General features: G+C 41.9%; 1 protein-coding gene across 1 annotated transcript in view; it reads left to right on the plus strand.

The window, feature by feature from the left end:
- Window positions 1–7,189: 7,189 nt before the first annotated feature.
- The window catches only part of mtcl2 (microtubule crosslinking factor 2), an 88,062-nt gene continuing 79,758 nt past the window's right edge, over window positions 7,190–15,493 (plus strand). Inside the window, exons 1-3 of the mRNA XM_082518727.1 lie at window positions 7,190–8,672; window positions 13,593–13,694; window positions 13,978–14,100. Coding sequence (XP_082374853.1) covers window positions 7,686–8,672; window positions 13,593–13,694; window positions 13,978–14,100 — 1,212 coding nt within the window. The 5' untranslated portion in view covers window positions 7,190–7,685. The remainder of the gene's footprint in view (window positions 8,673–13,592; window positions 13,695–13,977; window positions 14,101–15,493) is intronic.

Raw genomic sequence — 15,493 nt, forward strand, 5'->3', positions numbered from 1 at the left:
GTGTGTGTAAAAACCGCACCTCAGAAGTCTGAGATATAAGAAATATATCAGATATATATAAGAAATACTGTCTAACATCTCTAGTATCATTACCATGAATAACACATTGAGAATAGCTGGAATTAAAAGGCCCCTTCATGGTGGTTCGTGGATGTTTTGTGATAAGAGACAGTGTTGATGCTCAAAATGAGGACATATTCAACTTGCATTCTGATACCCTAATCAGCCAGCGATTTTTAATGTTTTGATTATAATTCTATTTCTGAAAACATCTGAGGTTTCTCTACCAAAGGTCAGGTTTGCACAGCTGCTTACTAACACTGTGTTCCACAGCTGCTTTAGCAGTACAGGGTTTTCAATATCTGATGTTCATTTCACGTCTATATGGCTTCAACTTAGTCAGAGATTGTATCAACTGTCATCAGTAATACAGCTTATCTATTTGATATAGCAGGCAGCCTGCTTAGAGGAGAACTGGGGCATGAGCAATAACGAGGCACATGATAAAACATTTACAATTTAGTACCCATGTTGGCTTGTATTTGAATGTCTGATAAAGCTTTTACAATATCCTCTCATAACATTTACTGAAGGCTCACAGGTCATAGGCCCACACTGTTTCACAGATGACACAAAACCAGGCCAGGCACTAATGATGCACTGTTGCATCAAGAGTATTTCTAAAAGAACTCTGTAGTGCCATTATATCTTAATGTTGGATGGAGAAAAGTTTAATTGTCAGTAGTAATTTGTTCTTTCAGAACAAACAATCAGTGTGTTTCTTTTCCCAGAGTTGCATAATGATGGTGTGATGAGAAGAAAAGAGGGGGGCAGAGAATAGGATGAGAGACTGCAGGAGATGAGGAGGAGGGGAAGAGGCAGAGAGAACAGTGGACTAGAAGGAGAAAATGGTTTCTATTCAGGCACACAGCGGGACAAAGAGTTCAGCTTGTGCACAACCGCATGCAGATACAGCTGCTCACCCCTCTATGTATAATTCACAAAAAAAAAAACCCATTATCAAAGCATTATGTTGAGCCTAAAGAAGCTACATGACTGTAATTTTAATACTTAAGATATCTGAAAAGAACAAACCAGAAAAAGAATGCTTTAATTTGCATCACACAGAAAAAGCAGCTGGTTTTAACATTTGACTTTATCTGCTTCACAGCATTAATGATTTGAATAGTTTGCTTCCTGTTTGCTGCGATGAATTGCCTCTAAATTCACCTGTGGTCAAGCAAACGCTTTGATCTTTATCATACAATTAGTCAAACAGTTTTGTTTTTCTTCCTGGTGTACTCGCCAAGTTTCCCTACTCACCACTAGATGGAGGTAAAAGATAAAGTTTTTCCCTGAGTTGTTCACTCGTCAGTAGCCAACAGAAACCAAACCTTTGAAACTAATTGTACAGAGTACTGTGAAAAGGTCTTAAGCCTTTACTACATATTTTGCTTTCAAGAAGCCAGACTTTAGATTATTTTTTCAAGTGGCCCTTAGCAGTCGTTCTCCAGGCTTTCTGAAAGTCCTTCAAAGATTTTCTTTGGACATTGGCTGCTTTTTCACACATTTTCAGTTCAGTCCTAGTGCCTGATCCTTTTCAGAGGATTTTTCTTTATTTTCACCCACTTAATACTGACCAATTCAGCAATAAAAAGCGCCTCCAAGGATGGATCAGACCAACAAAGACCTGAGACAAAATTTGTGAGGTGCCTCTGGCCTTTCAGCTGATTTATCTATTATTTACCAAACCCTCATCAGAAACTGTCTCAGTGCGAGAGTAGACATCAACATTGTTGAAGCACTGTGGGACTGACAGAGAATGAAACGACAGGCAGAACTTGGAACGCCCTTCAAGCCTGGAGAACTGTTCCTGAAGGCTGCTTCAGGAAATTATGAGAAAGCTTGTTCGGGAGAGAGAATTAAGGTGGTCATACCAAATATAGACTGGTTAGAAATGCACAAACTCCTTTTGTTCGCATGTATAGTGTTTTTCTGTGTATTGTTATACCTGTTTCAATCCTTTTCCCAATAGAAATAGAAAGAAATAGAAATAAAAAAGACATTTACTCAGTACTGTGTATGTTCTCCTTGTGCTGATTTGCAGAAAAATATCATTCATGAAATAACATCCCTTTATGATTATGGAAACTGAGTGTTTTGGACAAAGTGATTCCAGCAATAAGGGAATTTTGATCCTCTTCTAACTACAAGATAAATGGTCTTTGAATGAGGTCTGGAACCCAAACTATTGAATACTAATTCAAGAAGGAGGCCTTTGGCTGTTGCTCTTCGTATGGTTTTGAACAATGTACAGGACTATTTATGTGGCACACTTATGAGAAGCTCCAGGCAGATCCAACAGTGTCAACAGAAGGTCTGGAAGTTGATATCATCATATATAGGCCACCTACTGTACCCTGCAGGGAGGTAAGTTGAGCACAAACGTGTTATTCCAGCTAAAGCAGGTCACATGAGACTCATTTTACTTGCAGGAGACAAATTTCCACAACAATTCTCAAAGGGGGATTTACCACAATTGGTGAAGGCTGACAACGTCATTGCAGAAGCAGTAGCTTCTGTAAGGAAGGGAAAACCCAGGTTAGTTTGGTCCCCTACGGCAGCACTGTGATAAAGCAAGCGTAACTGATTACAAATACACAGTGATCACTACACAGAGAGTGCACCTACATTTAATGCATGAAATAAAGAAATTCATGATATAAGAAAATCATGGTTGAGAATATCTGTCCTGTACTAATGTCAGCAGGCAGAATGTAGCAGTGACATTGCTGATGCAGCTCTAGTTCACACACACTCACTGCTTTCCAATTACTGAACTGAAAATAACGTGCAAGGACAGCAATTTTCTGCTGATGCCTTTTTTTTTTGTCTCAGCAAAGCAGACCGGCACTCAGACTGGACGTCAGTGTGAGGCACATCGGGGTGTTTTTCACTCACAATTAGTAAAATATGCTCATTGTTAAGGAGCACTTGCTGGTTGGTCTGCGTGGGTTACCTCCTACCAGAATCACATAACGGATTGGATGGCAGAAGGGTGATGTGAAGTCTTGCGACACAACTGTCAAGCCATTCACCTCATTTATGCTCTCCTTTCTAATGGCTGAAAGCGAATAATGAAGCAAAACTTAGATATCATTCCTAAAAAAAGCACTTCTGGTGCCAACCTACATGCCATACATGAGAAAGAACTGAATATTAGCTCATCAACTAACACCAATGATGCTCTTGGATTCAGACATATTCATGTGACGTTTAATTCTTGGCAATATCCGTGCAAGATTGCAGGGTATTCTTTCATTGTTCCCTTAAAACATAGTAATATATTCCTTTATATTATTGCATTTTGATTTTATTATGCAAACTCAGCAGATTTGTAAAAGAATCTTGTACCCCACTGTGTTCTTCCTGAATGTAAATGTGTTTGGCTAATGATGTAACATAACTGTCACCAATAAAGTTCTGTGTTCCCATAAAATGCTGTGGCCCAAGTAGCCCAGGAGCACAGTGAGTTGCTTTGACCTTGAAACCACACTCCAGGAGCACTGAAGAGTAAAAACTGTCACAAAGCTTGAAAAATCTGCTAGTGAAAAATCGCAATACTTCAACAAACTAAAGGCAGAAAAGACTTTAAACGGTGCAGCTTCAATTATTTGTCTTTATGCTATGTAAAAGACATCTCTGCAACATTCAAAGTGCTAATCACAAAATATTTTACTGGTAAGCAAATGACAGAACAGCTTGTTGAAACTGCCGTATTGAACTGCTGTGAGTAAATGGTGCAGTAAAATGAGGTATCGAAAACATTTGGGAAATAATGTGTCAAGATGTTCTTATAACAAAGAGCCTGCTGAAAACAATAAAAGCCAATTGCATTATTACAGTGGGGTTTTAATACTGCAGAAATCTGCATTTCTCTTCATTATCTGGCTAAACACTGGTTATTAGAAGAAGGGGCCGAGGAAGGGGGCGACTTGATGGGCTCTGTGAGGGCCAACATGGGTGCTGTTTGTGGTCTGCTTAATATTCAATGAACGTGGTATACCACCAACAATGGAGGGTCGGTTCATTAATGATTCAAAGAACCATTCAACTGCTCCAAATTGCAATTTTGATGTTAAACCGGATCCTTAATAAGGGTATATAATTGCAATGCACAGAAAATTGCCTGGTATGAAATGGACTTTAATATTACATGTCACATATTTTCATAATAAAATTCACGATGGCTAAATTTGGTTTAGCTGGCTCAGTTTAAGGGCTCTGGTAAAGAACCATTCATAGCAAACCTTCTCACATGCCTGATCTGGAAAAGGATAGGTCTGGTAGTGTGTGTGTGTGTGTGTGTGTGTGTGTAGACAGCAAACTAATTGACAGATGGATTGTGTCAGGCATACAGCGTTGTACTTGTATTGTATATGAGATCATTGTGACACTAAATGAAAGATCGTCATATGTTTGTTGTAAAAAAGAAAGGCATCTAATCGAGAGAATGTTTTAAATAGGTTTCATATTGTTGTTATCTTGTTTCTTTCCTTTCTTTCCTGTAATGCTCTTGACTCCTCTCTTATCTTTTCCGTCAGCTTGACTCAGCAGAACGCGCTGCTAACCATGTTCTTATTCTTGCCTTATTATTGCCAAAACAAACCGGAAATAAAACAACATTGTTTCCACTGTTTTCCAACTGATTATAGGCAAGATTTCTGCAATGAATGAGTGCTCTAAATGGATTAACTGGGAGTGTAAAATATTGTTTAATATTTCTATTTCTGTTCATTATTAGACCTTTAAAGCATATATTTGGTTTTGTTGTGGTGTGAGAGAAGATAATAGAGTATACTAGGTTGTAATTCTGCGGCTGCCACTGCAGGATCATTAGCAATGAATGATTTAAAGACTGCATGATTTCAGATGCAGTCTGCTAGTGGCAGTATCTTCATACTGATTAAAGACCGCTGCCAGAGAAAGTGATAAACAAGCGAACATAGTAGAATGCTCAAGCAGGATTTAGGATAGAGGTAGTGGATTGATCAGCTGAACCAAAAGTGATTTTTCTAGCACCTTTTACGCTACCCATCATATGTAAATGACAGCGCTTTCATTTAATCGGTTATATTATTTCATTCAGAGAGGTTTGGTGTGGTCTCACTCACTGGATGCTCCTTTAAGGTGTGAGGTTTCATTGGAATGTGTTTCAAATATCCTCTCGGGGGTGCAAAAACAGTAAAAATGTTGCATGCATGTTTGCTTTGCACAGTGAGATTTTTAATTTCTCTGGCTGAATCCAAATGCGTCAAAAATACAAATGTGTGTAGATAACTATGTGATCGTTCACACATGACAGATCACATACAGAGTGAAACGTGGCAGCAGCTGCTTGTGATGGACTGAGAACGTAATTGCTCCATAATGTGTTTAAGTTTAGAAAGTCCTACAATAGTGCTATTTTTGTAGCCGCGTGTTTACATGAATTAAACAGATGTAAACACAGTACAGCCCACTGCTTCAGCACATAGCAAATGGCCATTCACCAGCCCTGATCCCTGAGTGGGAAAATCTATTCTCATGGCTTCGATTCTGTGTTTGTTGTCCTCAAGTTTCTACTCATAAGACATTCACAGAGTTTGAGTCTGACAGCATGGACTGAATCAATATGGTTTGTATTGTCTCTGTGATAAGACTTTAGTCAGATGATGGTTACAAGCACCCGCAGGATGGGCAAAAAAGGAGCCTTAGAGAATAAATGTTATTAGAAATGCTGCTAAATGTCATAATGTGCTCTAACTGCTTGGAAGAGTGTTTACACACATTTGTTGAGCCCACTGAGATTGCACCATGCGATGGTTATTACTGGAAATCTCCGACTGTGTGCATACAGGGCAGGAGATCCAGCACTGCTTTGTAGCTTTATTGAAACAAAAATACAGTTTATGGCAGACGATGACACGGCCCTTCAGTCAGTTATCAAAAATAATGCACAAACACATTTTAAAAAAATCAACTTTATGGTTCCTACTTATGCTGTATATGCTAATAAACATGCTGCACAAGCAAATACGGCTTATTAAAAAAATACATTTTGGTGTCCAGCTTTAGACCAAGATTTTGGTGGACTAATATCTAACACGTTACTTGAAAAACCTCCTATGGGTATCCAGTTTGGTTAAGATCTGATGATTGTGTGAGCTGTAGCACAGGCTCCACTCATTTCAAACTGTTCGGTGAGCCCCCTGATGACCTCTGAATGAGACCCTACCTATCAGGAAATGTTTCACTATGGGATAAATGTTATCACTTAATTTTCCGCCTATCTGTAAGTAGTTTATCTTGACTGGTGACGGGTCTCGTGGGTTTTTCGGCCATGCCTTAAAACCCATACAATCTCTTTAACACAACAAAACAGAGAATTGCCTGACTCAGCGCTCTGTAAAATTTAACTGCACATGCTAATTACAGGATATCAATAGCTGCTTAAGGTTTAATGATTAGTTGTGATAGAATAATGGTGGGACTGTGAAAAGGGATCTCCAAAGGTTACAAATTTAAAGCTGTCGGAGGCAATAAATAATGGGGGAACAGTGGGACAGTATGCAGGATAATAACAGTCTACAGTCTGAGAAGTAAAAGATAAACAGGTGACAGAAAGGAGGGAAACAGAAGGGATACTATAAATTGCATGCTTTATTTAAAACAAAAGAAATATTGTTCTTTGACACTATTTTTCATGCGATGTTTGCGACAAACCTATCTACCTAAACTTTAAGAAGAATAAGAAAGATTTGCTTGAGTGTGATGTCAGAGGAATCTTTTGTTTGTTTGTTTGCTTAGAAGGAGACAGATAATCTGAGCCCTACAGTGTACTCTACATTAATGCACACATTTGGGGTCAGGTGATGCTCTCACCTCCCACAATGCAGCTGTATGCTGTTGTGACCTTTCTTCTATGATTTGCGCGCATGTTAAATATCTGTTACTTTGGAAGGAAAGGTTTCTGGTCTGGCTGCTACACACACACACACACACACACACACACACACACACACACACACACACACAGCTGCTTTACTGACCTGTATGAAAATATTTTAAGCTGACTTAAGTGTGCATAAATGGGCCCTGTCCTCCGAGCCCTGGAGTCTCTACACAATATTTTATTTATTTATTTATTTATTGCTGTGTCTTACTGTTTTTCTGATATCTTGCATTGGTGGCGGCAGAGAGCTGCAGAAACGAGACTATCTCTCTCCTCCAGAGCTACATCCCGTTATATGAGAGGAGAGAGAGAGAGGTGACCATAGGCACCGCACTGCCGTCTGTTCTCACCCACAATTCCTCTGAGCAGGAACCGGCTAATTTGTGTCATCGAGGCAGAGAGAGGGAGATCCCGAGGACAGGAGTGGAGGATCCAGCAGAACAAAGCGGAATAATTGGTGCATTTGCGGCACACAGAACTGGAAAATTGGATTGTATTTATCTTTTCTCGATCTTTTAGACTCTACTTCCCGCTTCGTCCTGTTGCGTTGCAAGCCCTCATTGTGGCCGGAGTGATCTCCTCCTTTTGTGTGGCTCTGCAGTTGTTTATTCACACTCCTAACTTCTGCCTCCTGTTTCTGCAAATAGGAGGTTTCGTTTCTATTTTTCTCGTATCTGCCTAAACGGAATGAATGACAAAAACAAAGGAGGTTGATGTCCACAACTCTCCGACTCACCTCGTCTTCGCCTCGCCCAAGGAACGAAGACTCCATCTCCGGCAGAAGATGGAAAGCGGAGGCGGGACGGAGTGCTCGGATAGCGGGCAGATGCAGCACGCGGTGCCCGGTCAGCAGCCCGAATCTGCGGACCTTTCTGCCGTGCTGTCCGCTCACACTCCAGGCCAGAAGAAGAAGATCAACCGGGCCCCATCTCCGGCGAGACCGAAGGATGTACCCGGGTGGTCGCTCACGAAGATCCGAGGAGGGATTGGGACCCCGACCCTGAGTGTCAAGCCAGGAGCCATTCATCTGGGTAGCCGCATATCCAGGCGCAGCCCCGTGGGAAGTCTTGCTGGGAAGGACGGCAAAGGGGAGAAGAGTGGTGGCGGAAAACCCGCCGGCAAATCCTCCCTCTCTGGTGGCATGTCCTCCAAGGGCTCGGCGTCCAAGGCCATCAAAAGCACCGTAGCGCGGAGGAAGGTGTCGGACGCCAGCATAGGATCCGATGATTTATCCAAGGATTCTGGATGCGCCCCGGGGAAGCTCTCCCCAACCGACAGCAGCTCCGAGCTGTCGGACTGCGCCTCTGAGGAAAACAAGCTGTCCACGGACGCTGTGAGCAGCGACGCCGAGTCGAGGAGTAGCAGGGGCGGCGGGCCGGAGTTAGAGAAGCCGCTCAGGGATGGCGCGTTGGCGGACAGAACCAGCCAACAAGCTGCTGCTGCTGCTGCTAAGACCACCTGCTCCTCCGGAGAGAAGGACCGGCTCTCCACCGGTATCGAGACGGGAGAAGGGAGCATATCCCCGGGCGAGGAGCGATCGGTCACCTCATTTGATAGCCGGGTGCCCGCCAGCACATCTCTGGCTTTCTCAGACCTCACAGAGGAGTTTATGGACAGCATGCACGAGGAGTTTGTCAGGGAAATAGAAGAGCTGAGATCTGAGAATGATTACCTCAAAGTAAGTTCGGCATATGTCAGCTCGTGTTTTTGAAGTTGCTTAACCTACATAGTGCTTCACAAACAGGGTTTTAGTCTTTTTTTTTCAAGCAGTGACACCAGATTTTGCATGGGTTCCCATGAAAAACACTCCTGACGTTGGTCACATGCATACACCTGGCCTATTTAGCAATTTGACGTCATTGTCATTTTTCATTCCTTAAACAAATCATCTTTCTGTCATACTGTTTTATTCCAAAGTCTGCCTCTAAAAGTCACTCTGACCTGCTTCTCACTGTGTAGAGATTCCTTTGGATGCCTCCCAAGAGTACTCACTACAAGGATGTTGATGTTATAGAGAGTCTGTCTGCACCCCTGGCCACGCATGAGCACAACATGCTGCTTCCTGGTGACAGAATAGGTTTCTGATAGAAAATCTGCAGTTGCAGAACGGTGAAATACTGTAAATGGTTAACAATGGTGTGCTTTGGATTGAGATTTTGCACTTGGTGTTCATCACTTGTGCTTCGCATGTTGGCACAGTGGAGGTACGGTTCATTCTGCTGCTGTATTCTGCTTTGCTCCTAAAGGCATTATTAATAGCATTGTATTAACACAGAGGTAGAGCGCTGTGTGATTGCCTAAAGATTCTCAACACCTAAAATGTGGAAGTAAATATGGAAATCCTGCAAGTTGTGAATTTTGAGTGGGGTTTTCCATAAAAGTGCAAAACTCTTATATTAAAAAAGAGAAAAAGATCCTCTACTGGCAGCATCGGTATCAAATTCCTGTTGTCTGTCAAACACTAAAGCATCACTCTTGAAAACAATAACTAAACAATTGTTGCATTATCCCAAAGTACCTCAGCTCACAGGAGGATTTGATTTCATCAGTGTTTTTGATAGAATAGGCATCTCACAGCTCCCACAGTACATCTGCAGGCAGTGAAATGTATTATATACATCGAGCTGCTGGTCAAGCCTCCCTCCAGAGTGATTGATTAAGGCAAGGATCAGCTAGGGAACATATCCCCTAGCACTACCTGGCAGTGACCAGACAAGCCAGTGATTGTCAGACATTGATTGCCTGTGGTAATTGATTAGTAGCGCTTGTCTCTAAGCAAAAAGCACTTTCCCCAGGAGTTTCTTTAACTGTTGGGGGGTGTTTTGATCTTTGGTTTAGTTTCTGGTTGCCCACTCCTGGTCCCCAAAATACTCCTTTCTTTTATCATTAACACACGTCATCCTAGTTGGTGCATATTTGGTGCAGTGTGTGGCTGCTGACGGAATATGGGGCATCATATCACATTGGACCACGGCAAAGCCCCACGGGAGGGTTGGCAGTGAAGTAAGTCTGGCTGTGTGTGTTGTTGCAGCTGCGAGGAACACCTGGTTAGTGATCAGACGATCAAAACAACATGCTGCAGAGGCATCAGGCTCTCAGACTTATCATAAATCCTTGCTGTAATGCTCAGTCTCCAGTTCCTTCTCTTTGTTTTCCACCGCTTCAAAATTCATCTTTTTTTTCCTCCTTCATGCTTTACATCTCCAGCCTGCCAGTCTTCCACCGCCATCCTATGAATATGCAGACTCTTTCTGGGTGCCGAGCTGTTTCCCATTCAGCTGGTAATCACCGTAGGAGATCAAAACAGTTGGCAGCTGTTTGAATCTCATTAGTGGCGACTTTATACCTTACTGTTTGTGTTTCTGTTGAAGCTACAAAAGAATATCTGATTAGATGTTTCACGTACCGCGCACGCAGCATTACTGACGCCTGTACTTACATTCCTGCTTTCCTACACCATGAACATACACCGTCAGGTTGTAGGTGCCATGCTGACAAACAGTTTGACAAATTGTTGAACGCACTTTAGTCACCGCACGCCTTGTCAAGGGGGGAACTTACGCTCAGTACAGTTGAATCATCATTCAAGTCCACATGCTGTATTTCGACACAATAAACCAGGAGTAGGGACGTGCTGCTCTTCATGTTATGCCTAACCTGACACAGTTTCACAAAGAAAGACGAGATTTTCTGGATTTAATTTTTAGGAATGTCCGTCCTGTGACTGCAATTTAAACAAACAGATGAGCATCTGTGCAGCTTGTGCAGATGGCTGTTTTCACTTACCAATTAGGAGTAATTTAAATTGTAAAAGACGACCTTGGTGGTAGAGTTAAATAGTTGAAAACATAGTGGTAATAAATGCAATGGTGCCTTCAATGAGTCATTTGATCATTTGTTATGATCCTGAAGGCTTAATCTGAAAATAATAATAACAATAAACATACAGGATCTATGTAAATATAGCAAATGTGATAGAAATGCACAGAATAGCAGCTTGTATGCTTCTTGATCTGCTGCCTAATTGCCTAAATGAACATAAAAACCATACAGATCCACTATGTTTATGTTTTGTGTTTATATTTAATTTATGTTTAACTCCTCAGACACAAGGTGTTGTATAATCAGGCCCATCGTATCACCCAAAAGAACACTTTGCTCTGAGACTGGTTCCTCTGGGATTTAAAAGTAGAATGGGAGGCCTTCAGTTTTCAGGCCCCTCTTCTGTGAAACCAGCTTCCAGTTTGGGTTTGGGAGACAGACACTATCTCTACTTTGAAGGTTAATCTCAAAACTTCCCTTTTTGATAAAGCTTATAGTTTTGGCTCTGTCAGGTGACCCTGAATCCTCCCTTTTTAAGGCTGCACTTGTCCTAGACTGCTGGGGACTTCCCGTTATTAACCAAGTGTTTCATCTTCACTCCTCTTTTTTCTTTTCACTCACTCTGTTTTTACACCGCTCCACATTTAATCATTAGTTATCATTTATCTCTGGCTCTCTTCCGCCGTGTTTCGTTTATCCTGTCTTCGCCCTCTTACCCGGGCTGTATGTGACAGATGGCCACCCCTCCCTGATCCTAGTTCTGGGAGGTTTCTTCCTGTTAAAAGGGAGTTTTCCCTCCCCACTGTTGCCAAGTGCTTTCTCATAAGAGGTTGTTTGATTGTTTGGGTTTTCTCTGTATTATTGTAGGCTTCTTTATAGAATAGAATACACATACGAATGTAAGAATATGAGAGTCAGATGAAAACCTGACAATGCCACTCTCATAAAGCTGGGACAAAATACTGAAAGCAATTAGCTAAATCACCTCGTACACAACTGACAACAAAATATGGTGGGTTTCAGATTTGCAGAGCCAGGTAGGGAGGACTGTTATCACAGCAGATGTGTGCACACACTCATTTCTGACATTAACCACTCTGACTCACTAACATGACAGCTGATTGGTTGATTTCTTCTCCTGACTCGCTCACATGACAGAGACCTTCTTCACTGTTCTTCTTTAGTTAGCTGTGAAAAGCAGGTCAGTGGACCATCTCTCTCCCTCAGTCTCAGTCTCTCACCACATTAACTTATGATTCCCTGGTTTCGTGTCCTCACTTCCTCACTCTCTGCTGTCATGTTTTATCTCCCTCTCCATCTAGATAGTTTTCACGCTCCGTTTTTTTCCCTATCTGATTTTTCTTTTCCTGTTTCCCATTTACATTCCCTTTTATTGCTTTGCTGTTCTTTCATTCCTTTTCCTCTCAGTTTCAGAATTTGGGTTTTGTTCTTGTGTCTGCTCTTTCCCTTTGATTCTTTTTCATGCTATTAACTTTCATCCTCCTTTCTTTTTACTTCATTCCATTTCTCTCGTTCACTCTGTTCTCTATCACAGATGTGTAGCAGTGGCCAGCGGTGTGCCACTCACAGAAACATTACTAAATCCATCCATTTTACTTTACCTGCTCACACGGTTATGATTCATCCTTGTACAGTTTAGTGCGTACGTAGTGGAGACGCAGGCACACACTGCTCACCTTGCTTTTCATATTGTGCACATAGTAAACATACAGACACACAAAAATACACATGCACACACACCCGCACAGCTTGTTGTTGCTGCACTTGGAGCTCTGCAGAAGCTGACCCACATTCTTTACTGTAGTAAGTCATGACAGCACTACTATTACTACAGCCGCTCATACTCATTTGGCTCATTATGCTAACACATCACCCACACAAACACGCTCATACTTAGAGGCAGGGATTTTTGCCAGCACACGTTCATTTAACAGTTCTGTAAGCACATTGTCGTGCTTTGCCGTAAAACAGAGTGACCTAGACTTTCCTTTTTTTATGGGGTGTGATACTTGATTTCATTGGAAACACAGACAGAGCTGCGCCTTAAATATGATTCAGAAGTGTGATGCAATTCATGCTGTCAGGCTGAAATGAATAATTCATCTGCATGTGACTAAAACGGGGGTAGATAAAAACACTGGTTTGAATGAAACATTTATACTGGTCTGTAGTATTTGTGAGTTGTATTTTAGTGCAGTCCCACACTATCCAAATGCTCTGCTTAGATTTTGAATTTTCTTAATCCACAGATGCCACATCCTGGAGTTTGCTCCAAGGTGTGCTAATAGCTATACCCTGACCTTTGGTCTCCTTAGCACTACCTTCGGAGTGAGGCAAAAAACAAGAGTACAGTTCACTGTCATATTATCTTACTCGGTCATGCAGTTCTCTATTTTGCATGGCCCCTTTTATCTGATGTAAGAAAATATTGCAGAAGCTCATTTGTTATGCAATTATGAGGGTGATAAAGAAGAAGATGTAGTCATACATGGCAGCAAGAGGTGATTGATGGACTACATTACGATGTTGGAAAGTTTAATGGAGTGATTTTCTGATGACAGTGATGATTGCCTTGCATTTATGACAAAAATCCTGTGTGTGCATATAATGCTGTCAGCTCTTTACAGCCACTTAGAGCCTGATGTTCAGTCAGAAGTCTTTACACCTTCTCCACAGGTTAACACTGGAGGAGTACTTAGCTATGTGTAAAAATAACAGACGCACTTATATACTCTCTCATTTTCACTGCCCCAAGGATGAGATGGAGGAATTGAGATCTGAGATGCTGGAGATGAGGGACATGTACATGGAGGAAGACGTTTACCAGTTGCAGGAACTGCGGCAACAGCTGGAGCAGGTATGTGGTTACAAAGACAGACTGGTTTAATGAGCCTGACTTATCGCAGATCTTGCAAAAATGACCTCGTGAAGAAAGAATTCCATTTATTTTACATCTGAAAAGCAAATTTGGGCTCCAAAAATAAATGCAACAAATGCTCTTTCCTGCCATTTTATGTTTTCTGCATTTCTTCTACATGCACATGACTGCTGCAAGGAACAGTGCAGTGAAGCAAAGTACTAGAGATGGATTAGACAGCTGATGCATAACATGATCTGCTGACATTGCCCCTGTTCCTCAGGCAAACAAGACCTGCCGCATCCTGCAGTACCGGCTGAGGAAGGCAGAACGACGCTCTATCCGCGTGGCCCAAACAGGACAAGTGGATGGAGAACTGATACGAACACTAGAGCAGGATGTAAAAGTAAGTGTTGGAGATTGAGCTGGAAATTAAAAGATGTGTGGACTCAAATGAAGTTGGTCTCAAAAAGAGTCAAGTGGAACATCGTTAGATGTCTTGTCTTTAATCCCAGCATCTCTAAGGTACTCAATAATAAAAACACAGCTGTCAGGTTTAATTAGCTAACGAGTTAATTAAACTTCTTCTACCATCTTTGATCTTTAGAAGTAAAATATACAGAGGTTCAGGCATTACACGCTCGACCTCTGGGCAACCACTTTCAGTCAATCTTGGAGAATCCAGCTTGCTGCGATTTGCCGTAGACTTGCATTCTTCAAAGCAATTGTTTCAAAGGCGACAAGATCATAAGTTCACTGCACACGGTTGCATAATTTTTGCTATGCAACGGTCTTCAATCACTATTTTTGTGACATAAGAGAAGATATGTTTGGATACAGTAATGCTTTCTGATGATGTGTCTGTATATGGAGATTCCTTTGACCCAGTTTTTGTCACACTCTGAAAGTCACAAAACTGCATCGAGTTCGAGCTTTTGTTTCTGAAGAATTTCCTTCCTTTTCCTATAACATGGGCTATCTGTAATAACCCACTTATACAGGCAATTAATTTGATTAGTCAGGAAACCCCCACCAATGATAAAATTGATACATTTTAGACACTATAAATGTGTCTATGTGCACAGTCTGTTTTGGTAGGGCCTTGCAGTAGCTGTACAGGAACACGGTGAGTTTAGGGCAAAGCCTTTGTGTGTGTGTTTTGTCACACTGACCCTGGACTACCGTTACTCTGTGCAAAATTTATAGCATTCCTCCAACATTTTCCACGTGAAGGACGACACAATGAGGGCTTTTTATCCTCTAAGAGAGAGAGAGCGTGCAAGAGAGTGAGACCGTGGAATCACTCTCGAAGGGCTTCCCGCCCGCTGCTGCTGTCTGTCTCTTAGCTGCTGTATCACCATCTGGTTGTTTTGGAAGGAAGGAGGGAAGTGAGGACGGAAAGAGGGAGGGATGAGTGTACATCCTGTGACTAAAAGGGAAGGGGGTGGTTGGTCAGTGTTTGAAAATTCAAATTGGCCAATGAGAAAACAACTCAAAGGCAGAAGGGAGTCCCTGTTTGAATTCAGTGGCCAGTTGTCATGTTTAGAAAATGAGAGGGGAGTGATGGCAGGGATGATGCATGGAAAGACTAAAGCTTGAGGGGGAAAATGAGCTAAGTCTGCATCTGTTGATTGCATCAGCAAAGGGGTATCGTTAACACAGAAAGCTGAAAAAAATCACACTGCTGGGAGACAAGTCTGCCCTCTCTGTGTCTCTCTCTCACAACACATGGCTGATTGTGCCTTGTTGCCGACAGGGCCAAGGACTCAGATGCCAGGTCAAGTTACAACATACTGTTC

The sequence above is a fragment of the Aulonocara stuartgranti genome (assembly GCF_965226115.1).
Source record: "Aulonocara stuartgranti genome assembly, chromosome: 20".
NCBI lineage: Eukaryota > Metazoa > Chordata > Actinopteri > Cichliformes > Cichlidae > Aulonocara > Aulonocara stuartgranti.